Source organism: Myotis daubentonii, chromosome 7, assembly GCF_963259705.1.
Source record: "Myotis daubentonii chromosome 7, mMyoDau2.1, whole genome shotgun sequence".
NCBI classification, from domain to species: Eukaryota; Metazoa; Chordata; class Mammalia; order Chiroptera; family Vespertilionidae; genus Myotis; species Myotis daubentonii.
In genome coordinates, this window is record NC_081846.1 from 35,278,140 (window position 1) to 35,302,257 (window position 24,118).

Here is a 24,118-nt window from a genome sequence, read left to right on the forward strand (position 1 = left end):
GAAGGGTCAAGGGTTACTCCTCCCCGGATGAACAGACGAATGGATGGAGGAGAAACTTGCTCAGAGGCCAAGAGGAGGGAAGGCTTTCTGAGCCCCAGAAGCAGTGTGAGTGGTGTGAGGCCTGGCGCGCAGCATTGTGGGACGCAGGGGACGCTGTCCCCGAGCGCGGAGTCAGGGGTGGGTGGCCAGAGGGATGAGGATGGAGAGGCCTGGTCCAATTCCACGAACACTAGAATCAACGAAGACAGAGTACCTACCTTTCATTGAGTGCCTAGTCTGTGCCAGGCACGGTGTAAGTCCTTGCCTTAGAGCATCCTTCTCACAGCCACGCCACCCTGCGGGCCACGCCTGAGGGCCCTCTGCTGGCCTCTCCCAGCCCTGCCCCTCCTTGTGGGTGAGGTGTTTCTATCCTGAGACAGTAGAATTCCCTGCCCAAGGAGCCAAATTCCACTTCCAGGGCCTGCACGCCTCTGCCCTAGGTGTACCCTCCCAACCAGGCCACCAGCATGTGTGCCCAGGGCCCAGGGACCAAGAGGCAGCCAACAGTGGGCAGCATGTGCAGAGATACAGGAAGACTTGATAAATGAAGACACTTCACCTGTTCCCAGACCAGAGACTGAACACCCTGATGCTGACACTTCCGCTGACTCCATTTAATGCAGCGTGTTAGCATCTCATTAGCATGCTTGATGAAACACCTGCACCACAGGCTGTGGCAGCCCGGCTATGCCTCATTTCTTGTCTCGGTGGGGTAATATGTGCATCCCTGCTTAATGCACATCCCTGGTGAACAGCCCACAGAGCTGAGTACCAGCTCTCCCGTCCTGACTTCTGGTCAGGGTGCCTGGCCCATGTGCCTTTAATGTGGTCACTGGTATGGTTCTGCTCGAGTCTACCATCTTCTGTGCACGTTCTATCTGTTCCCACTGTCTTCATTCCTTCCTTCCCCCTTTCCTTCTTTTGATCTATTGGAGTATTTTTAGTATTTCATTCTATCTCCTTTCCTGGTTTCTTAAGTCTATTATAGCATATCTTTTTATTTGATTCTTTTTTAGAATTTCTAAATCTCTCCTGAAATTCACCATTTTCTTTGCCTGTTGTGTATGCACCTTTCCCAATAGAAGCGTCACCATTTCTGTCATCGTATTTCACACTCCTCATCTGCTAATTCTAACAGCTGGTTAGTGTGTGGGTCAGATTCCATAGATGGTTTGTTTTGTTGTTTGTTTGTTGACCACGGGTCATGTTTTCCTGTTTCTTCATCTATCTGGGGACTGTCACTGTGTGCTGAACGTTGTGAATGGTGTTTTGGCAAAGGCTGGAGATACCCTCCCTTTGGCGAGCATGGACATCCTGCAGAGACCCCTGCTGGGCGTGTGGGCAGCACCGTTTCTGGAGACACACGGGAATGCGTGTCCATGGGCCCAAGGACAGTGCGGCCTCAACCCAGCTGTGGTCCCACACTCAGCAGCAGCTGGAACCCGGAGAGAATGGCTCGGTTCTTTAGTTTATCGAAGCTTTTAGCTGCATTCAATGCTGACAATAAAATTACCCACATGCCCAGCAGGCCGGCACGCAGAAACCCTTGTGAGAAATTGGAGCTGAGAGTGGGGGGTGAGATTGAGCTCCGTCTCGATCAACATCTGAGGCCTGACTTCATTGTATCTAAGATCACCTGGGCTCCAGGCTATCGGATTCCCTTTTCTTTTCCTTTTTACGTGGTTCCTCAATTTTCACTGGGTTTCCTGACTGTCCTCCCCAGGAAAGAGACTCTGGAACAGACCCACCCAGCACCCACCCAGAAGGCCCACCTTCTATTCCTGGGCAGCCTTGGGTAGCGTGACCAGCAGCAGAGGCCACAGGCCGCTGGGCCCATGTTCTCACCGAGGGCGAGTGTGCGGAGAATGAGAGGGGGACCGAGATGCTCACAGCCACATTCAGAGGGAGCCAGCCGGGACTAAAGAATGATGCAGACAGAGGGAAAGCCCCGTCCTATGAGAAGTGGAAACACTATGCATATCAAGGTGCTGGGGCCGCTGTTACCAAGGACCACAATCTGGGCTCTCAGTGGGAGACTATCTCACAGCTCGAGATCCAGGTGTGGGCAGGGTTGGCTCTTTGTGAGGCCCTGAGGGAGAATCTGTCCGGCCTCTCCCAGCTGCCGGTGAATGAGGGAATGGATGGACACACTTCCTCTAGGGACTGACATAATTTGAGTAGACTGCATTTTGATGGTTGCCCCCACTCATCGACCACCCAGGAAAGAAAAAGCAAGTTCTTGCCCAAGGCTGGGAAGCAGAAAGTTAATGATGATCCCTATACATGTGTGCCCACACAGCACACACAAACACAAACACAACAATCATACCCTGGGATGTGCAGCCGGGTCTCGTCTCTTCTTTGTTCTCCTCTCCGTCGGGCACCAGCACGTCTTTGTCCCCTTATCTGGGCTTGCTCCGCATAGCCGTCCCTCCTTCTGGGATCAGCCCTGGCCCGTCCCTCAGCCCTGTCCCTTCCGTCCCACGCCCACTCTCCTCCCCAAGGCCAGAGGCCCTCCTCCTTCTTTGGAGGTGTATCTCCCGTCTGTCCCCGAGAGGCAGCCGGAGGCTTTGGTCAACAGCTAAGGTGCTGAGCAAGGATCCAGAGCCCCCTCTCAGCGTGACAGGACTGGAGTCCTTGGAGAGGACACAGAGAGGGCTTAAGGGAGAAAATATAATTTTCCCCCTGCCTTTCTGAGTTCTGGGCTGAGGGCCCTGTGATAAAAGGCAGAGTAATAAGAGAAAACAAACCGAAGTTTATTCATATGTATACCTCATGGGAGACGCCGAGGGGACATCAGTTAATTCTGCGGGTGGCCTAAGCCACACGCTTAAATTCCATCTTCGGCTAAAGACAAAAGACAGAAAGAGCTCAGGTATGGGGAGGCCGCAGGAAAGGCACGGCAGCCGGGCAAGGCTGTTTGCAGCTTGTGCGCGCCTTCTCCATGGATAAGAGTCCCTGCTGGTGTCGAGCCGTCTCCTCTCCCTGATTCCGGGAGGCAGACACCTTTACACTCGACGATCTCCCTCATTCATGCACAGTGCTCTACAAAAGGGCAACTTCCACTGTTTCCTGAGCGTCTCTGTTTGCTGTTTCACACAATAATCAGCTCAGACTGGTCCTCACGCCAAAGAGGCAGATGTTGGCTTCGTCGTTTAATACCTTCACCCTGAAGGCAGGAAAATCCTGGCCCCTGAGGCCAGGTGACGCAAGGCTGACTGCCCGGCTTCCTCTGCTACTGCTTCTTCCCCAGGGAATAAATCCTGTCTATCCATCAGCCAAGCGTGCCTTCCTGATTGTCCCGGAGATCCCCGGTGTTCATGTACCTGACTCTGCTCCGCTTGCCGCCCGGAGACCCACTGGAGGTAGGAGCGCGTCTTGCTCGTCCTGTTCTCCTGGCCGCGCTGCAGGCAGCAGGTTGTGCTTCCCCAGCGGGGGCTCCCCCCCCCCCCCCCCCCCGCACGCTGCCAGGCGCTGCCAGGGGCTGCGGTTTCATGTGGTCGTTTCAACGCTCCTGTTTGTATTGTGACTACATTTTACTGTAAGAAAAATGTTTCGTGGGGAGAAAACCATGTAATCTTTGTTCTGCTTGAGACAAAGCTGAGTTTTCTAAACTGCTTGTAGCAAATTTTTATAAACTGTTCTCTGTGTGGGGGTGTGGAGTACAGGAAGCAAACCAGTAAGTAGCAAACTATTTTTCTATTATGTTCCTAAAATAGATCAGAGGCTGGCACAGAGCGCGGCATCTTGGCCCAGACCCTGAGCAAAGCCAGGCAACGCGGAGGACCCTCCGGGATGCTCTCCATTGTTTGGTTCTATCTTAATGTAGAGAAAGAATTTCCAGATTTTTCTCACGAGAACGTCTTCAGAGCAGTACTCGGCATAACAAAAACTTGGTGAAATGTTTCCTCTGCTTAAACATTGCCAAACCAAGGACACAGAATGCTCTTAAAAACCACTGTCAAAGAAGGAAAAAGATCTGCACCGTCTGTGCCAATTTCCGCTTTGCAGGCTGGGCGGAGTAACTGATGAGGGTGGTGTTTGGCTCATCAGTCCAGTGACTCCTCCGGGGGGAGGAGCCGAGGGAGCTCACTGGTACCTGTAGGTAGAGCAGCACTGGGAGTTTCTGCTCCCACATCTCACCAGATGCACAATGTTTGCAAACTGCCTGGCTGCATGGGAACCTGCCCGAGACCAAGATCACCTGTGTGGTACCGAATGGAAACAGACAAATAAACACGGCCCAGAATTCTCAGGCTCCGGGCTATAGGCACCCAACGACCACGAGCATAGCAACGCTGACAGGAAGAAGGGACCACGGGAAATGGGATTCACTGACAGAGGGGTAAACAAGACGTGAGCTTCGTGACTCCCCTCACAGCTGGCACAGTGAGCCGACCCAGACTGTGGCCCATCACCTCCTTATCTGCAGGTCCTCCTGTTCCCTGTGGTCGTTCTGCAGGAAAGCAGCATGCCACAGGTATCTGGGTCCCACAGCAAGTGCCAGGGGCACTGATGCAACTCCTCCAGCCTCCTAACTCTCCCAGCAGACAGGTGCCAGATACGCTGGCCACCAGCATCCCTTCCTGGCCTCCACTTCCTAGAGGAAGTGATAGAGCGATGTGTGAGGCGGCCCCTTAAGTGGTGGTCCCTTCCAGAAGTCATTACATTAAAACTATGAGTTTAATGTGATGCCTGAGGGGTAAATGCTCTTCTGTTGCCTACTTGTGTTTTCGTTGGTTTGGTTGTTTTTCCATCATTGTTATCAAAAATACTCTTTTTTTTTTTTTTAGCCCTAGCCAGTGTGGTTCAGTGGATAGAGCATCAGTCTGTAGACTGAAAAGTTGTGGGTCTGATTCCAGTCTAGGGCATGTACCTCCGTTGCAGGCTCTATCCCTGGTTGGGGCGATGTTTCTCTTTCTCTGTCTCTCCCCATCCCTTCTCTCTAAAAACCAATGGAAAGATATCCTTGGGTGAAGATTAACAAAACAAAGAAACAAAAAACAAAACAAAACAAAAAAAACCCCTCTTTTTTATCGAAGTAAAATCTACACATAATCAGATGCACAAATGTTAAGTGTGCATGGACTTGTACATGCATGTAGACATGCACACCAATATTCTATGGGGGTTTTTTATCTTCACCAGAAGATATGCCTGTTGATTTGAGAGAGAAAAAGAGAGAGAGAAACATCGGAGAGAGACACATAGATTGGTTGCCTCCTGTATGCGCCCCAATCAGGAATAGAACCTGAAATCTGAAACCTAGGCATGTGCCCTGACCAGGAATTGAAACCCCAACCTTTTGGTGTACGGGACAACATTCTAACCAACTGAGCTACCCAGCCAGGACTCTAAAATTATCTTTATCCATTATCTCCATTTTCCAAAAGTTATCTCATACAACCTCTCTGCCAATTTCAATATCTGAGTTATCTGTGAGTCTTTTCCGATTATTTTCCCTCTTGACTACGAGTCTCATTTTCCTGATTCTCTTTATGTATAGTAATTCTTCATTGTATACTGGTCATGGTGGGCAATATATTTCAGAGATTGTGGATTTTATTATCTGCTTTTGAAGACTTTTGAATTTGGTTCTAGCAGGGAATTAAGTTACCTTGATCCTGCATATCACCTTCATCTTGTTGAGACTGGTTCTAGGCTTTGTTACAATGAGTGTGTTTTGATTTTTCTTTCCTAGCCCTTTGTCCTCAAATGTTGTCTTACTCTAAGGCAGTGATTTTCAACTGGTCAGGGGTATTGACCTCTATTCCCTTAGGTTGTCAAATAAATAAATGACAACAGCCAACACAACAATAGCTGTCTGGTGTGAATGAATCAAAATTCTACCTATATTTTTGTCAGATCAACAAAAAAATATTTTGGTGTGCCACATAATTTTAGTAATTAGCTGATGTGTGCCATGAGATGAAAATGGTTGAAAATCGCTGCTCTAAGGTGTATTCTTTCTGGGGTTTCAATAAAAGACTCAAGGTGCTCACCGAGCCCTGGGTAGGAATCGAATTTCTAATTTTGTCTCCCCACACCGGGCAGCTGCTGAAATCGCTCCCCAACACTCCCGGGCTTCCAGTTGCTTTCTTCTGAGTGTCTTGGGGTCTCACCCCACATATGCACAGTTCAGGATTCAGCCATGGGTTCTGCACAAGGTAGTATGCAGAGGCTCAACCTGCTAGGTACCCCAGTTTTCTGGGATTTCCTCACTAAATTTCCAGCTGCACTCACAGCCCCAGACCCTAACATCTAACCCCTCAGGCCAGTACGTCTTGAGTTCTAATCCCAGTGCTCCGTGAAGATGAGAACGTCCTCTGGGGAAGTAGCTGTCTTAATTCAAAGGTTGAACCCACTCCAGTCCGTATCTGCTTTTGGTTACTCTCCGGTGCCTGCAAATAGTTACTTCTTCTCATTGTTTGAGGTTTACGATTGTTATTGGCAGGAAGGTTACTACGATATAAGTGGCATCTCCATTGCTAGAATCTAAAGTCCTCTGTCACCTGTCTTTAAAAACAATTTAATTAATAGTTAATAATACCCACGCTAGGAAAAACTCAATCCCATTGTTAGTCTATAAGTCCTTGCAGTATTTGTCTTCCATAAGTAAAAAGAGAATTGGACTTCACGTCCTAATTCATATAGCACCTTCCAAAAGGGCCACATACATTTTCTAAGCACCCATAGGTGCATCACCCTGAGCAAGACTCTCTGAGAGATGAAAAGACCATCTTCGTCCTGAATCTCAGGAACGCTATTCTGAGAGAACCACTCGGAGCTGCTCAAAGGGCTTGGCTAAGGAGCTGGCATTGTGTACAGAACAGACACCCTCAGCCTTTCTCCCATGGCATGTAATTACCCTGAGAGTGACATCCTCCTGCCAAGGCACCTGTTTATGCAAAATTCTTGTCATGGGGTAGCACTCAGTAAGGATGAAATTATTATGGTAACAACACTTAGAGCAAGTAATTTCACAAGCCTCAGCATTTCCCTGCCCCGAGCCACAAATGACCAGCGACACGTTTCCCACCTGCTGGGGCTCTCCTCCCCAGAACTGCTGCAATAGCACTGTGGAGCTGCCCCACAGTCTGGAGAGTGCAGTGGCAAAGTGTGTGGGAAGGCTACCCTGGCTTTGGTAGCTAGAAAGGCTCCCAGGGGACAGTATAGGCGGGAGTCAGAGGGCCTGTGGATGGACTTCTAATTATCACCCTTTAAAACTACTCAAATGTCCTGTTCATATGCTTTTTTTTTTTTTCTGGAAGAGGAATCCAGTTTTCATCAGATTCTCAAAGACATTCACAATCCCCGAAAATGGAAAACCCACTGGCTTAGAACCCAGACTTTTTTAATATATTTTTTTATTGATTTCAGAGAGGAAAAGAGAAGGAGAGAGATATAGAAACATCAATGATGAGAATCATTGATCAGCTGCCTCCTGCACGTCCCCTACTGGGGATCAAGCCCACAACCCAGGCATGTGCCCTTGGCCGGGATAGAACCTGGGACCCTTCAGTCTGCAGGCTGACACTCTATCCACTGAGCCAAACTGGCTAGGGCCAGACTTCTTTTTTTTTTTTTTTACCATGAACTCTATCACTAAGTATTTTTTAAGTGGCCCCCAAATATTTATATAGTTTTGTATAAATTATGTCATTATCATCATCATCTGTCACTATATCCACTTAAAATGAGGCTAATCATTAATGACAGGCAATGGGAACTCATGTTTCAAGTTGTTTCTGACGATTGCTAACTGTTCTCATTGCTAATACGTCACAGTGAGGTCAATGCCGAGCTCCTCCCGGGAGTAAGGAAACCGTCTCATTTTCTTGTCTGCGATTTGGGGGAGTATCTCTGAGAATCTTTTCAATCCTTTGAAGCCATTTGTCTACTCTTTGAGTTTTAGCTAAGACTAGGTTATGTAATCCATAAACCCATTTCACCTGGTTCGTCCAGATACACCAGAATGTTCTGAAAATGATCTAATGCAGTGATGGCGAACCTTTGGAGCTCGGCGTGTCAGCATTTTGAAAAACCCTAACTTAACTCTGGTGCCGTGTAACATATAGAAATTTTTTGATATTTGCAACCATAGTAAAACAAAGACTTATATTTTTGATATTTATTTTATATATTTAAATGCCATTTAACAAAGAAAAATCAACCCAAAAAATGAGTTCGCGTGTCACCTCTGACACGCGTGTCATAGGTTCGCCATCACTGCTCTAATGGGAGAGAATGCCACTGCTGCCCGCGGGGGTGCCCTGTGACTGGCAGGTGGCCCCTTAAACTGAGGCTGTATATGAAATGCGAGTATTCGATACATAACATTCTTACTTTTAGTTTAAAATACATACTCAGGGACGTTCTGGTACATTCTTCCTGTACCCCAATGGATAGGATGGTGATGGCTTTGTAACCCTTACCTGCTTCTCCTGTTTGCTTTTAAACCCACCTGTAGAGTATGGGAGGAAAAGCTCAGGCAAATTCATTCCTTTCTCAACGACTATTTATTGAGACCAGCTGCGGTGTCAGCCTCTTCCCAGAAGTTGGGGACACAGGGGTGAGGTGACGAGCCACAGAGGACAGGCATGTGAAGGAGACCTATCCATCCTCACGCTGATTCTGAACCCACCGTCAGGCTGGGGAGGGGGTGGGAGGGTGAGGTGGCCAAGGTCACAGGGCCTGGGAGCAGGAGAAGGAGCTGACCACCCTGGGCTGGACCCTGCTCCCAGCCGGGCTGTGCTGGACCAAGGCTCACAGAGCGCCAGTCTGAACCTCGTCCCTGCGCCTACCCCTCCGCGCAAACCTCTCGGGCACCCAATCCCCGCCAGCCCTCCACGCCCTGCGGAGGTCCCCGCGCCCCGGTACCCACAGCCCTGGGGCGGGTGGTTCCAGCGGGGGGTGCACCCTGCAGTGCTCAGGCCCTGGTCCCCGGACGCTGGCGCCTCTAACCCACCCCCCACCGCACCACCACCACCACCGTCCCCGCGCCCCATCCTCCCCGGAGTCCCCAGCTGAGTCACTCTCGCGTCCCGCACCCCCGCCCCCCAAACATCCCAAACCTCCCGCCGGCTTCAAGCTCTAGTCCTGGTCCCGCCCGCCGCGTCCAAAACCCCTGCCGCTGCCTCGGTCCCGAGGACCAGCCCCGTCCCCGCGTCCCCGCGCCGCTGACGCCATGACGCCGGCGGAGGGAGGGGAGGGGAGGGGCGGGGCGGGCCCGGCGCGGGGGGCGCGAGCGGCGGGAGCAACGGGCCCGCAGCAGCAGCGGCGGCGGCGCTGCCGATGGACATGGGCACCCAGGGCGCGGGCCGCAAGCGGCTCCCCAACCGGGAGCGGCTGACTGCGGAGGACGAGGCACTGAACCAGATCGCGCGCGAGGTAAGAGCAGGCCCGTTATGCCCGGCGGGGGCGCGCGCAGCTGTCAGGCGGCTGTCAGTCCGTCTGTCCGCGGGCCTCAGCCGGGGTCTCGGCGGGCGGGACGCCTGTCCTCCGGCCGCCCAGGGGACAGGCCGGCGACACTGACCCCTCCCCCGCCCCCGGCTCCCTTGGGCCGCTGCCCCATAGGCGCGTGGAGCTGGGGCGCCGCCCCTGGTGCAAGGTGGCCCAGGCAGTGGGTGGGGGACAGGCGCCCCGCTTTGTTGTAGTGCACCCTGGGGGTGCTGTAGGCCCGACCCTTGAGGCCCATGGACGTCCCCAGAGGCCACATGGCTCTGGGGAATGGCCCGGCCCCTGTCGGTGACCGTTTGCAGTGGATTGTCACACACGGTGCAGCTTGGGCATGGACTCGGGGTCAGTGTGACTCTTGTTTCTGGACCGAGCCTGAAACGGGGTCCAGGCACACAGGTTTTCATCCAAGTTTCCTGGGCAGAGTTTATCCTAGGGAGATGGGCGATGCACGTCCCAGCCGCAGGTTCACCGTGTGCAGATCTGTGCACGTGCCTCTTCTCCAGCGAGGGCGCCACAGAAGGTTGGGCAGCCCGTGACAGCTGAAAGGACGCCCAGCGGACTGGGAGCAGCTCCCTGGGGAAGGGGAGCCATTCCCTGGGCCTGGGGTGGACAAGGAGGCTTGAACTTTCAGGGTACACCCTTTTGTACCTTTTGAGCTGTGCAGAGTGTGTGTGTGTGTGTGTGTGTGTGTGTGTGTGTGTGTGTGTGCCGGGAGGGCTCACAAGCTAATATGGAACTCACACCACAGGGGCAGTGCAACCCTCTTCTACACCCTCTTCCACGTGCTGGGGCAGAGGAGAGTCCCACCGAGCATTGTTCTCAATGGAAAAACTCCCAGGGATGAGGCTGCGTGTCTGTGGTGTCAGGTTGCCTCCGTCAGCTGTTTATTGTGTGGACTCCAGAAGCAGTTCTTAGGTGTTTTCAGTTTATTGCTTTTATGGACACATGGCTGTCCATCGGTATTTGTTGAATATTGATTGAATACAGACTTTTGTTTTTCTCTGTATGAGAAAGAAAAGGGCTTTCCAGGCACACTCCTACTCATCCCTTAAAGCCCAGGGTAGATTTGGTTCTCTGTGAGGCAGAGCCTCCCTGCCTCCATCCGTACCTCAGCTGTTGGCCCTACGCCTGCTGAGGTAGTCATGTGGGCTCGGCGTTGTTTGTTCACCTGTCTGTCCCCCTGTAGAAGGTGACACCCAGGCGGGCAGTGACTTACTTTGGAATTCCCAGAGCTCAACACAGAGCCAGGCACATCGTAGATGCTCCTCAGTGCCTGGTACATTCATTAATTAAAAAAAAGGGGGGGGGGACAAGGCACTTACAGTACCTTTGGCTAAATATAGCTGTTTGCTAAGTGTAGTAGCTTGAATATAATCCCCCCCGTCAAAGACAGGTATTTCTGTATGTATTTGACCAAAAGACCAAACACATTTCTCTGGGAAGTCAGTGGTGACCAATGATCATGGCCTCATCTTTCTGTCAGTGGTTTGGGGACGAGGAAACAAGAATGAGAGTTCCTGAAGTCTATCTCCTGTCTGCTGGCCTTTATAAACACGGATTGAAAGGAAAAGCCTTGGGTTGCTACTCCCTGGGTTGATACCCTGAGGTCCTGTGTAATGGGAACCCGTGCTCCGGCTCCCCAGCCAGGGAGGCACAGTTGGAGGTGACATTCAGATGTGGGATCAGACGTGGGCTTTGAAAGTGTACGCAGCTCCGCACGGACTGTGCCACCCCAGGGCAGAGAGCTACGCCCCACCCCCCTCAGCCTCCATATCCTCGCTTCTAAATGGGGAAAATGAACCCCCCTTGGTGTCAGGATTAAAGAAAGTAACGAGAGTAAGCAGGTAAATTGAGAGCCACCCCCCACACATCCTCACAGTCAAACCAACCATGGATATGGGTGTTACAAATGCTAGCTGGAGGGAGCAGATGCAATATTTTATCTTCTTCTACAAATTGAATTATATTTCCCAACTGTGAACATTAGAATCACTGTTCAAATAGAGTTCTTATGAAAATTAACAGAAGGGTCTTAAGTCCGGTACTTTCTTATTTGCTCAGTGATTGAGGGGATGCCTGCCCTGCTCCCCACACCTGTGCTAGGGAGACTGGGAGGCAGGGCTGGACCAGAGGAGCCACCCTGGAGGGACTGGGTCAGAACGGGGCCTGACCATACACCAGTGGCAGGAATTGAAGGCAGGAAGAGATTTGATATAAAAGGGAATGGATATCGTGTTCTGGAGGATGGAAAATGAGAGTTACACTTCCTGATGGGACTAGGAATGGCGATCAGAGGTGGCATCCCAGAGAAAGTGGCATTTTGAGTTACTTTGTTGTTGTTGTCCTCACCCGAGGATATTTTTCCATTGATTTTTAGAGAGAGTGGAAGGGAGGTGGAGAGATAGAGAGACAGAAACATCGACGTGAGAGAGACACGCCCTGACTGGGCCCGGGGATCGAGCCTGCAACCCAGGCACTGTGCCCTTGACCAGGATCAAACCAGGACCCTTCAGTCTGAGGGCCGACACTCTATCCACTGAGCTAAACCGGCTAGGGCTTTTGAGTTATTCTCGAAGGAACAGAAGCCCTAACCTAGACTGGCGTCTACATTGGTTCGAGTGCGGATTCCCCACCAGCCTCACTGGCAACGCGGGCGTCTCTGTCCACACAACCTCTGCAGCTGGCTCTGCCGGGCCATCCTCTGTGGGTGGCCTCGTCCTCAGGGTGACTTGCATCTGGCAGACAGGCTGCTATGTTCCCAGGCTGCCCCCCATGAGCCCACACCCCGTCTCTCCTGAGAGCTAGGATACGCGTCCCTGTCATATTTCCTAGGCTGCTCCTCACGGAGCTCTGTGACCAGGACAGTTGACTCAGTAGCCCACACCAATCCTTGTGGCGAGGGGACGGGGTGCTCTGCTGTGGCAGTCAGGCCCATCCTGGGACTGTGGGACTTGACCACCTGGAGCTTTTAGGGAGGTGTGGGGCCTGAATAAAAACTGAGGAGCACTGAAGAAACTGGCAGGGAGTGGGGGTGGATGTGGGTCTGGCATCCAGTAAAGATGCACTGGACCCTAAGTGGAGAATTCTGGGCAGAGATGGTCACCAGTTGGGGGGGCAGGGCCCAGTCCCACTGTAGGCCAGAAGGGCAGAGGGGATGACTCGCTGCAAGTGATACTTTCTATTTCTGCAGTTACATTGGGTTTTAATGAGGGCATGTTTGTAGGGAATGGAGGTACAACTGTCAACCCCTGTAGATGTGTTTGCAGGAGTAGCTTGTTTCTCACTGTCTGTCTGAGGTGGCATTTGGGCTCAACGTTGTCAGGACGAACATGCAGGAAGCACTCTGAGGCCATCCCCACGGAAGCATGGGTACCGCTTCTCACAGCTGGCCGAGGTGTTTGCAGAGCAGGTGCATGTCTCTCCTGGCGCGATTAGCATCCTGTTAATGACTTCTGGTAGCTTCCCAAATCTCGCCTTCAGCACTCTGCCACTGAGTGAAATGATACGGCCCTCACGACACCAGAGGCCCTCACAGTATTCCTGCAAATGGAGAGCCTTTCCCCACATGCACACGAAAAGTAATTATGACAACGGTCGCAGTGTTCGCATCCCTCTGTGGCCACAGGCCGTGGTCCCTGTTCCTTCTGCACCCACAATGCAGTGCCCTCCCCCAGGACTGGCCCCGCTGCAACAATGTCCTCAGAGCACATGGTCCCCGCAGGGGTGCAGTTGGTGGCTGCCCAGATCCCCCTGTTGGCAAGTGTTGACTCCCTGGCCTGTGAGTGGCTGTCAGGGGTCACAGACGCCCCCTTCACTAGAGATGCTCCCGTGGCCCCTAGCAGTCGCTTTGGGGGGGAAGGGACATGCCACCCCAGCCAGGGGCAGCTGCAGCTACTGACTGGGGCAGTCCCTCCAGGTGGAGCCAGCTCTGGGGTGCATTCAGGCTCCAGAGCCCCCGTGGGATTATGGGATGGGGTGAGGGATAAAGCCAGCTGAGGCTCTCTCCTTCCCTGGCCTTTCTGCGCCCCTCACCCCCTCTGCTGGCACCACCCCTTTCAAGTCCCTGCCTCAGGCTCTGCTTCTGGGGATCTCAACTCAGGACAACCCCCCTGCTTCATTCTGGGGAGTCCCATAAACATAGGTCACTCTAACCCTAAGTCCCCCGTGTCTTTCCCAAATAGCCCTCATAGATCAGCCTATTAGAGGGACCCTGTCTCCTTTTCTCCTCCAGGCCCAATCGGGGTTGGATGCATGCTCCTTCCAGAGCACCCCAAAAGCTGGCCCAGTGTGGGACCTCCACCACCTTCCTGGGCTCCCACAGATGGCCTCCTCTGGGGTCCTGACTGAGCCCAGCTGCAGGACGCACTCCAGATCTCCTGGTGCAGTCCCTGCCCTTGGGCGGGTGACACGGGCCCACATTTACCTGAAGGCAGTCTGGTTGCTACAGCCCATTTCACTTCATTTGCGCTATCAGCCTCATGCCTTTTTCCAGATGAATTTGCTTTTTTGAGGCTGGCCAACAGACCAACACCAACTGGATACCGACTGGACCATGTCATGCGATGTGGCCAGCAGTTTGTGACCAGAAGGGAGTGGGAAGAGCTGGGTTAGACAACAGTCTGCACAGACACTGCTCATGGGGGCACTGACCTGCCCCACATCCCAGCAGGCACTCGGGGGATGCTGTCCCTGCCCCCCCCCCCCGCCTCCCTCCCAATCCCCTTCCCCTCCCATCGCTCGTCTTCCTCAGACAGACACACGCATCTCGGCACATCACCCACGGGTGACAGGAATGTGACAGGACAAGATTCCAGGGGACTTTTATCACCATCGGGGCTGTCGGGGAATTGCAAACCCTGCACCCGTGACCTTGGGCTGTTTCTGTGAGTCCTGGCAAGATGGCTTCGTCAGGACGGACTCAGAATGCAGCTGTGGGCAGTCCTGCTGGTTGCCACTGGCTTGGGCCCACCCTCGGCTATTTTTGTCCGAGAGCCAGCTGTCCCCTGTCCCTTTTCTGGGTGAACCTGGGGTGACTCACTGGTTCAGTGATTAGGGCTGTGATTTGTGTGCGGATGGCATGAAGAGGTTCCACAGCAGCGTGGAAATCAGGGGACCTGGATTATAGTTGAGTCCGTACCCCGTGAGCCTGGTCAGGGAATGGGACTGGAAAGCGGGGAGACGGGAACTGAGGCTGCTTTTGAGGCCAAGGTGTCAGGTACCCCAGAAGCTCCTCTCCACAATTATATTCAGTCCCATCACTGGAGGTTAGAGCATCTCTGTCTGACTGAGAGCAGCGGGCTCGGAGGTGCTAAGTGACTTGCCTAAGGTCATCTCATAACTAAGAGGCTCCAGTTCCTCCGCCAGGCCCCTTCTGCATCAGCTTTTGGCTCTGTCCACAGCCCTATTCTAGGCGGTGCCCTGCAGTCAGGCCGACGTGCCTCCCATCTCTGGGACTGTTGTCCCCAGCTGACCTCGGAGCCACCCGGCATAGCAGTTCATGGGAGAGTCCCATATTCTCATCTTCTTTCAATTCTCTCATCTTTTCAAAACTAATTTTTATTTAATTAAAATAAGAAATGTTTTTACCCTTGTCCCACATTCTCAGACCATCCTTTTAAAATATGCCACATCATGTCACTTCTCTGATTAAAGCTCTCCAGTGGCTTCTCATGCCACCCGGTAAATGCCCTGTCCATAACGGCCTTGTGAAACTAACTGGTCCGGTGAGTACCTCCTGTTTATAAATGATGTGCGTATGCACTGTGTATGGAGTTTTGAATTTCAGGTACTTCCTGGCTTGCGGGGTGAGGACTTGGTATTCGGGGGTGCAGCCCAGGCCCTCTCCCCACTTTCCTTTCTCCTCATCTTCATAGCATAGTTCCATTGTGAGTTTAGGTTAATGAATAGTCACAGTCAGGACACTGGTAGAGTCTGGGGCTAGAGTTGGAGTCCCTGGGTTCAAATCCTGACTCTGCCACTTGCTTCATGAGCGGGAGCACTTTCTGCCTCAGCCTCCCCTGCCCCCTCGCCGCCATGCGTGAAATGGGGGATTTAAGAGTGCTCTTCTTCCAGGTGCTTATGAGGGTGGGGGAGCTGTCTCCTGCAAAGACCTCAGGACGATGACTGGCGCATCGTAAATGCTGGTGGTGTCTTCCCTCGCACAACTTCCTGCCTTCTCAGGGGTTATTTCTATTTTTCCCCAATTGCTCTTCTATCTACATATCATGTCTAATGCTTCACAAACGTTCCAACAGAACTCCTCACAATACGAGTTTCTGTGTTTTTAAACAGATCAGATCTATCAATTCCATATTATTCCTGCCTGGAAAGTTGAGGTGCTCAACTTTATCTGCCACTCCTTCTACTAAACTCCTTTGTTCTGTATTTAATTTCTCTTTTTAAAATATATTTTTATTGATTTCAGAGAGGGAGGGAGAGGGAGAGAGATAGAAACATTAATGATGAGAGAGAATCATCAATTGTCTGTGTCCTGCATGCCCCTTACTGGGGACCAAGCCAAAAACCTGGGCATGTGCCCTGACCAAGAATCGAACCATGACTCTCACAGGTTGACTCTCAACCACTGAGCCACCCCGGCCAGGCTGTATTTAATTTCTAAATGTTTTTAGGTTTTTGTTGTTCTTCTTCTTCTTTGTTCCCTTTTTTATAGCATTTTTATATTCTTTCTTGGTTCACTACCACGGTGCCTCATCCTGAGGACATTCTCTTTTTAGCCTGAACTTTTCGTCTGCACGATGTCTGTTTCTCTTCGTCCTTTGCCTGCTCTGGTCTCTGTCTGTCACCTTGGTGCCTCCCCAGCTGTGTGGTGATCCCTGGCTGTCCATTCAGACGCGAGAGTGAGGCACTAAAAACCTCCGGGAATGATTCCGGGGAAGGCCAGGAGGGAGATGCACAGGATTGTGACCAGGCCACACCAGTGGTGCGGGGGGTGGCTGCAGCATTGCCACCAGGCATTCGGTCATTGCTGAGGGCATGGGCACACAGCCTGGGCCCCCTGTCTTCCAGGCCAGTGCCCTTCACCACAGTGTCAGTGTTGAAGGAAATGCTGATCAGTGCTACGGAGCCAAACTTCTCTGTTTTGGTGCCTAAAGATAGAGTTTTGTTTTTGATGAAGGAGGTGGTAGGCATTGAGAAGAAAGTTGAAAGCTAATCTGAGCCGTATACCAGGGAAGCACAGTTCATCATATCTGGTGTCCAAACGGGACAAACAAGGAGACAAGTCATTTGGGTAAGTCTTCTACTGAGAGTGGAATAAAATGTCAAATCAGGTGAGCAAACGAAGGGGGTTACAAAATGAGATTTTCGTGGCTTCGGGCCTCAAGGATAACACATGTGTTTGTTTGGAAAATTCTCTAAGAACTGAGCTATACTTTCCACAGCACAGATCTGAATGCCTGGAGAGTTTGGGTAGGCAGAATGTGATAGGGGCTTGGCAGTGGGAAACCCTCGGGTCAGCAAGTATGTCGGAGCCAGAACTGGCCGGATCTTCCAGGGCGGATTATCTTGCAGTGTGTCCACCACTTCTTGGCCTGGGGAGTGAATGAACGGCTGCAGGTAAAGAGCCGGGAGATTAACGTTCATCATACTTTCACCTCCGTCACATAGCTGTCCATTTTTCTACCCTTATCCTGGCGTCCTTTTATTTTTATTGCTCACCTTCTCTGTGGTATCCCTTAGGCATGTGGAGGTTTCAGGTTGACACTCAGAGGTGGGATTTCCATGTTGACTGAACAGCTGGTGTGACTCCTCCCTGGACGCCCTAAGACACTGCGTTAAGTCACCCCAGGTCCACTGATAGCCGTGGCAGCCATGCTGGCTGGCAGGACCTCCTGTGGGGACAGAATGCTATCCCTGTGCCGGGTGTCAGGGCAGCCACTGGCCCAAGTGCTGTGGAGCAACCAAAAAGTGGCTAGTGCACCTGGGAGCTGCATTTTAAATTTCACTTGATTTTAATTCATTTGCATTTAAAGAGCCACCTATGGCAGCGGCCCCCAGTGAGACAGCACAGCTTCAGAGCAGTGATTAACTCTTGGTTGACTATGTTGTCCTAGAGGCACAGCCTATAACATGGAATTGTTGTTGAGTCCCGTGGGGCTGCATGTCACTCACCACCTGGTGTAGACGGGGAGTGACCTGATGACCTGGGTGGCCGCCGGAACTGACCAGCATGGGAAATGTATGGGCTAGTGCAGAGAACTCCACCAGCCTTTCTAAGTTGTGTGACCACACGTCCGAATCTCCTTCCTTTGTCTGTAAAAGAGGAATATTCGGGGGGGGGGGGGGGGGCGTGGCGCGGATCTTAGCCAGGCTGCCTGGTACCTGTGGCTGTTCCCTCTAGTGCAGCGGTTCTCAACCTGGGGGTCGAACGACCCTTTCACAGGGGTCGCCTAAATACATCCTGCATATCAGATATTTACATTACGATTCATAACAGTAGCAAAATTACAGTTATGAAGTAGCAACGGAAATAATTTTATGATTGGGGGTCACCACAACATGAAGAACTGTATTAAAGGGTCGTGGCATTAGGAAGGTTGAGAACCACTGCTCTAGCGGGAGAGGCATTGCTGCTTGAAGGGTCAGGATGTGCCCCCGAGGACAGGGGTGAAACTCAGTCATCAGATGAGGGCTGAGAGGAGAGAAAAGGGAGCTGGCTGATGGAATTGGGGGGAAATACTATAAACAAGAAAAGGAGAGAGGTCTGGAGGAACGACATGAGAAAATTACCAGGAAGTTTGTGCCTGCGGGGAGGGGTACAGACCACCGTTGGCACTGGGTAAACGAGCTCAGAGTCAAAGCTCTTAGTGCCGCGTGTGGGCCGCGTGTGGCTGTTGCATGGCAGACCTGTGGGCCGGCTTCTTCCCCATCACCGAGAAGAAGGACCCTCTGTCTTCCATGAACCTTTTGCATCTTGGTCTTGAATTTAAGACTCAACAGCGAGATGCCACCAGGTGTTTTGAGCTGTTGTCATAGCCAGGCCTGGGTGCCGGCCTGCGGTTGACTCCTGGGGGTATCGCTGGGCCGCTCCACCAGCCCTGCTTGTCGCTGGGCCTGCCTGCCCTCTCAGAAGCACCACACGGCCTGCCCGGCTTTCACCAGGGCCTGGAGCCCGCACCGGAGGGAAGCGGCCACAGGGTTGTGGTGAGTGGTGGCCGCGAAGTCTCCTGACTCTGCACTTCATTTCCCGGGTTTTCCTCCTCATCTTCTCTGCCTGTTTCCCAGCCTCGTGCGCTGGACATTCCAGCCGGATAACGCTCCGATGTGGGGCTGTCCTGTCCTCGTTAGGGCGTTTAACAGCATCCGGCTTCCACCCCCAGGAGGGACAACCGAAGCGGTCTCCAGACAGTGACAAACACCAGGGCAGATGGCCATGGAGGACGCTGCTCTGCGTGCCCATCACTGTACGTGTTTGAGCCGCTGGCCTCAGGACCCACGCTGCGTCCTTTACACAAAGCGCCTGTCAGGTGCACGGCTGTTCTCCAGGAGGCCAGGAAGTGGGGCTGACCAAGCCACGTTCTCCCTCCTGGGCTCTCCCCACGAAAACCTCCTGGAAGAGAGTGGGAGGCCGAGTGCCCGGAAAGCTCGGTGGGGCAGGTTAGGGAAGCTGTGCCCTCTCAGGAAGCTGGGCATCAGCTGCCAATGGGACTGCACTCTGCTGTGCTCCAGAAGCCACTGCTGTGCCAAGTTGATGGCGGGCGGGGTGAGGAGAGGGAACAGAGGGGTGAATTGCAGGCACAGCAGTAACTTCTTGCTGCCTCTATGGACGATGGGTTGGCACGAAGGTGCAGGTGGGTGAGGGGGGGTCTTTGAGTGGCATCCTGTGGGCCAGTGGCCCCTTTCTGCCTGTGGGAGACACCCGTTTCCCGGGGATCCCGTGCGTGCCGGAGGCCAGCGGGTCGGTGCAGCCTGGCTCAGCTGGGCCGGGAGCGGTGTGGAGACACACGTCTTTCTCTCTCTCCTGGAAAAGGCCGGGGCCCCACGGCGCAGGTGTGCTCCAGGGACAGCAGGCCAGGGTGGCATCCCTGTGGCGGCTGCTGTGACAGCTGCTGAGCGCCGCCTCCACCTGGGTCAGCAGCCACGGGGCTGCCTTCCGAGCCAGCGGGGTCACATCCCCACGCTGCTCATGGGCTCTGCCTGGCCCCTGCAGCCTTCACAGCAGGGAGTGGGCAGGAGACCAGGGAGGAGACAGTATTGTCAGGCTGCCTGGCCATTAAGCGAGGTGCTTCCACCGGCCCTACCACCTTCCGGTAACCCTGAGGGTGGCATTTCCTTAGGCGCCCACTGGGCCAGAGAGGGCAGTAGGCTGGGAAGGGGCCAGGAAGTGATGCTTCTGTCCATTTAAAAATCCCAAAGTGCAGGGAGCCCGCCATCATTCAGTAAGTGCCAGGGTGTGACCCAGCTCCCTCCCAGCTTCACCTCCTCCCTGGAAAGCCCAAGTGTGCTGCTGGAGGAGGGGTAAGGGGGGCCCCCTGCTCAGCCTCACTGGTGCAGGGGCAGGGCGGGGGGACTGGTGGCCCATTAATACCCAGATCCCCTCCCCCCAGGGAGGCCCACCACCCAGATCGGGGGGCCTGAGTGTTGGACAAACTAAAAGACCAGCGACAGCACATTTTCGCGGGATTAACAGTGTCCCCGTATCTCCTGCCAGGCACGTTGCATGTTGCTTTTGCCATTCACAGCTGAACTTCTTAAAATAGCTGGCCAGAGCCCAGGACGCCTGTGCTGTGAGCGTGGCCTCTCTCCCTTCTTCCTGTTCCTGGTGACAGAGCCTGAAAACCAGCCATGTCCACGGGCTCAGCCCCATCCACCAAGGCCTCCATCCCTTCCCCGGTCCCCGGTCCCCAGGCTGCAGGATGAGACAGGAAGCGGCTACAGCCACATGAATGTCCTGTGTCCTGTCGCGATCCCCTGGGAGTGTAGACATCTGGCTTCCGTCTCTCTGTGAATCTGAGGAGGAAAGCACCCCAGACAGCAGCCCTCTCGTTCACTGAGAATTCAGCTTCCGGATCCCTTCTGGGTTAGCACATCTGTTGTACTTGAGTTTGTGGTTTTCGGGAGCAGTGCCACCATTTTAATGTATCTTTTGGTTCCTAATCCCTTTGCTCTAACCAGCACGTGCAGTTAACGGGCTGCCCTGGGCCAGGTGGTGGGAGGGGCGCCGCGGGGGCCTGCTGTTCCACGTGGTTTAATAGGGACAGAGTGACAGGCAAAAAGCCTATTGTGATTTAACCAGACACTGTGTAGCGACAACTAATTCCGCTCATCCAGTTTCGTATGCAGTGCTTAGGATTTTTAAATTATTTCAGAGAAGGATACGCCCGGCCCTCAGGAGGGCTTCACGCCCCGTCTTCGGGGGCGGGCAGCTTCCTTCTGGGCCCCCGGCACGTTCACGCAGAGGATCCATTTCTCCAAGAGACACACAGCACGGGCCAAAGTGGGGTCACTGTGCCACTGAGCCATTATTTGAGTTAATAAAGCTATTGTAATAATCGCGACCTGCAGGCCTTTTTCCATACGAACAACTGTAAACCTACTGCTATCCTCCCGGTACAAGCGGGCCCAGCTCTGCCCCTGACCGGACTCTGCTGCCTCACAGCTTCAGTCTCTCACCTGTGGGGTGAGGAGAGCTCTGTGGGGGACTCGGAGATGACACACGTCGGCTGCCGCGGTCCGGTCTCTCCGGAGAGGGCTCAGTCGCCTCCGGCCTCGCCTGGCCTACTGGACGCCTCCCTGCCCACCTGTCTCCCACCCCAGCCGGAGGTGGGCTTCCTTCATGGGCGTCCCCGGCTGTCCTGTCACACCTGTCACGGGGATGCTGTTCCTTCTCCCCGTCAGACCCTGCCGTCTGGCCCTGTTTCCGGGGTCTGTACCTCCATGCGGGTCCCCGAGAGCCTCCTGAGGGATGAAGGTGGTGAGCACAGTGGGCATTTCCCTGCAGCATGGTGACCAGCATCTTCTCATTAACATGAAAACCTGTGAATGTGGGGTTTCCTCCCCAGTAGCTTAACCTCCCTTTGCCCGAATTCCGTGTGAATCATGTGTCCCTCATCCTGAATCCTGACGCCCTCGCTGGCTGTCACAGGATCAGGAGACAGAATTGTCTGTCCTCAGATTGAAGACCCCATCAGGACTCATCAGCAAGAGGCCAGCACCACCCAGAAAGCACACTTGTCCCCAGTGTCACCCTGGTCGCTGCCACTGGGGCCCGGTCTGCGTTAGGGGCTTTGAAACGTTTTCAATCCTGGCAGGATAAGACGCTTTTAGAGTGGGGAACAGCATTGTGGGAAACTGTGAAGCCAGTGAAATCAGACTTGCCTCCTGATTCCCACGACGTGAGATATTTTGCACACCCTTGCGATCTCTTTAGAGTCTGATGGAGCCACTGCCATGTAGAGGGCCAGGTGGGACTCTGGTCAGAGACTGGGTTGGAGGCCCCGCGTCCCACTTGCTGGCTCTGCCACCTTGGACAAGCCAGGTGGCCTCTCTGAGCCTCGGTGCTCCCTCCCATTAAGTGGAGGCGACACGTGGTTGTGAGGACTCGATGAGGGGTGGAAGCATGATGCTTAGAACGGGGGACTCCTGCCAGTCATCGGGGCATCCGGGCTCCTCACACACACCCTCAGGAACCACCCAGGGGGTTGTCGTGGCCACGAACCACGGGTGTGCTGTGGCCACCTGCCTGCCCAGGACTGTGAGACAGAGGCTGGCTCCAGCCCAGCCCCCACTCAGCCCCAGCCCCAGCTGCCTACGTGGGGGAGTGGGGGCTGGAGCAGGGTGCCCAGGGACAAGTCCTGCTCAGTGTTGACCTTCTGAACTAAAGAGGGATACACCTGCTTCATAGAATTCACGTGAGGCCCAAAGGAGAAGGCATTGGAGATCGTGCCCACCAACCCTAAAGAGCTTGGCAGATATGAGAAAGCAGTGGTGTTATTGACAGAAAAGTGTAAAATAAATCCCAGACACCCACAGAATTCCGGCTTTTGCAGCTGTTCCTGGTCAGCGAGGCCATGCTCCCCACCCTGATGGCCGTGCATTTTCTTTACGAAAGGCAGCCTCTGTGTCTCTTGATGGTGACTTCGCTTCCTTCTCACATCGGAGGAGGAAGCAGGTGCGAGCCCAGCGTGTCTGTCAGGAAAGGTAGAGGGAAGGGGTGTGGAGGGAGGCGCAGGAACCATGGCCCCCTCCGGGCTTCCAGGCCCCGGGACCCTTCAGGTCCGTGTGGAGGTGAGGATGGAGTAGATTAGAGGCGCCATCACCAGGAGGACCCCGGATCCCCACAGGCTGGTCGGGGCTGGGCCTCCGGGGGCAGACACGGGGCCTTCCCCAGCCTTCCCCAGCCTTCCCTGACACCCTAGGCCTCTGACCCCTGCATCTGACCCTGTGTGAGGCCACATAGTGCAGGACAGAGATGCGTGGTGCCAGACCCCGTCTCATGAGAGCAGCTCCTGATATTTGCACATGTCGGGTCCTGTCCGTCACAAAGGACATCACTGAATGGAGCACTTCGAAGGGCAGGGGGAGCCCGGGCTCTTCGCCTTTATTGGACTTTGCCGTAGACAGCACCCCTTTGAGCACAGAGGCGAAGAGTGGCGTGAGTTACGCTGATATTCCCGAAGGCGGCAGCACGGCTTTCCCTGCTCACCTCCTTCCGTGAGCCAATGCCGTTGGTGATTCTGTTGTTTAAATGGTTGAATTGCTTGTGCCCGGCCTGTGGACTGTGTCACAGCCGCCCGAGCGGATGGGACAGGTGGGTGCCCTTACTCCCACGTCCACAGCGGGAAGGCCACTGAAAGGAGAGGTGACGTGCCTGACGGTCTGTTGGTCTGTCCTTGACGACTCAGTTGTGCTTTATACACATGACAGTTCGCAGGGTTCCGTTGGTAAAGGTTCCTGCAGTGACAGCTTTATTGTACGTCTGCCCAGTTATTCCCCGTGGTCACCGGGCTGCCCCGGATTTGCCTTTTTCCCATTTGAATTCTTCTCTCTTCAGTGTGGATCCTGGAAAGCCTTGGTGTCATCCTCGGCCCGTGGGGTCAAGATGGGATGGCGAGCGCCCCAGGCTCCGGGCCTGAACCAGCAAACGCTGCCCTTCGGCCGCGTTAGACTCACAGCAGGTCCGAGGGGAGAGGCTCAGGGGAGGGGCTCATCGCAGCCTCCAGGGGACCTGCCTGGTAGCAGTGTCTTCTCAGGGCTTCTCACGTCACGTCACAGCCGTGGTCAGGGGCCACGGTGACCTGCTCCCTGGTTTTCAGCGCTCCTGCCCTGAAATGGCACGTCGTTCCGGCACAGGTGGCAGGGAGGATGCCGGGCGGGCTCCTGGGGTGGATGTGAGGGCCTTTGTGCCGCGTAGAAAAGGGACGAAGACCCAGGGACCTGAGCAGGGCTGGCAGGAGGAGGTGCCCTTCCCTCAGATGGCGGATGGAGTGTGGCCCGTGGGGGAGCAGGGGCTGGATTCCACCCTGTTAGCCCCAGGGCCGGGTCTGCACCCCGAGCACGTCCTGAAGGGAAGCGGGGGGACTTCCTTCCCATCCCCAGGCAGCTGCGGCTGTAACTGTCCCAGATGCTGGCCCGGCTGTGTCTCCCCTGAGACCGAGTAGCG

At 53.9% G+C, this 24,118-nt stretch overlaps 1 protein-coding gene across 41 annotated transcripts in view; it reads left to right on the plus strand.

The window, feature by feature from the left end:
• Window positions 1-9,271: 9,271 nt before the first annotated feature.
• The window catches only part of LRRFIP1 (LRR binding FLII interacting protein 1), a 114,955-nt gene continuing 100,108 nt past the window's right edge, over window positions 9,272-24,118 (plus strand). For 12 of the 41 annotated variants that reach the window (XM_059703666.1, XM_059703672.1, XM_059703670.1 and 9 more), the window contains exon 1: window positions 9,284-9,429. In XM_059703666.1, the coding sequence (XP_059559649.1) occupies window positions 9,334-9,429 (96 nt within the window). In that variant the 5' untranslated portion in view covers window positions 9,284-9,333. Of the gene's footprint in view, window positions 9,430-24,118 lie in introns of all 41 variants that reach the window. The other 29 variants (XM_059703677.1, XM_059703685.1, XM_059703688.1 and 26 more) reach the window with 9 other exon arrangements.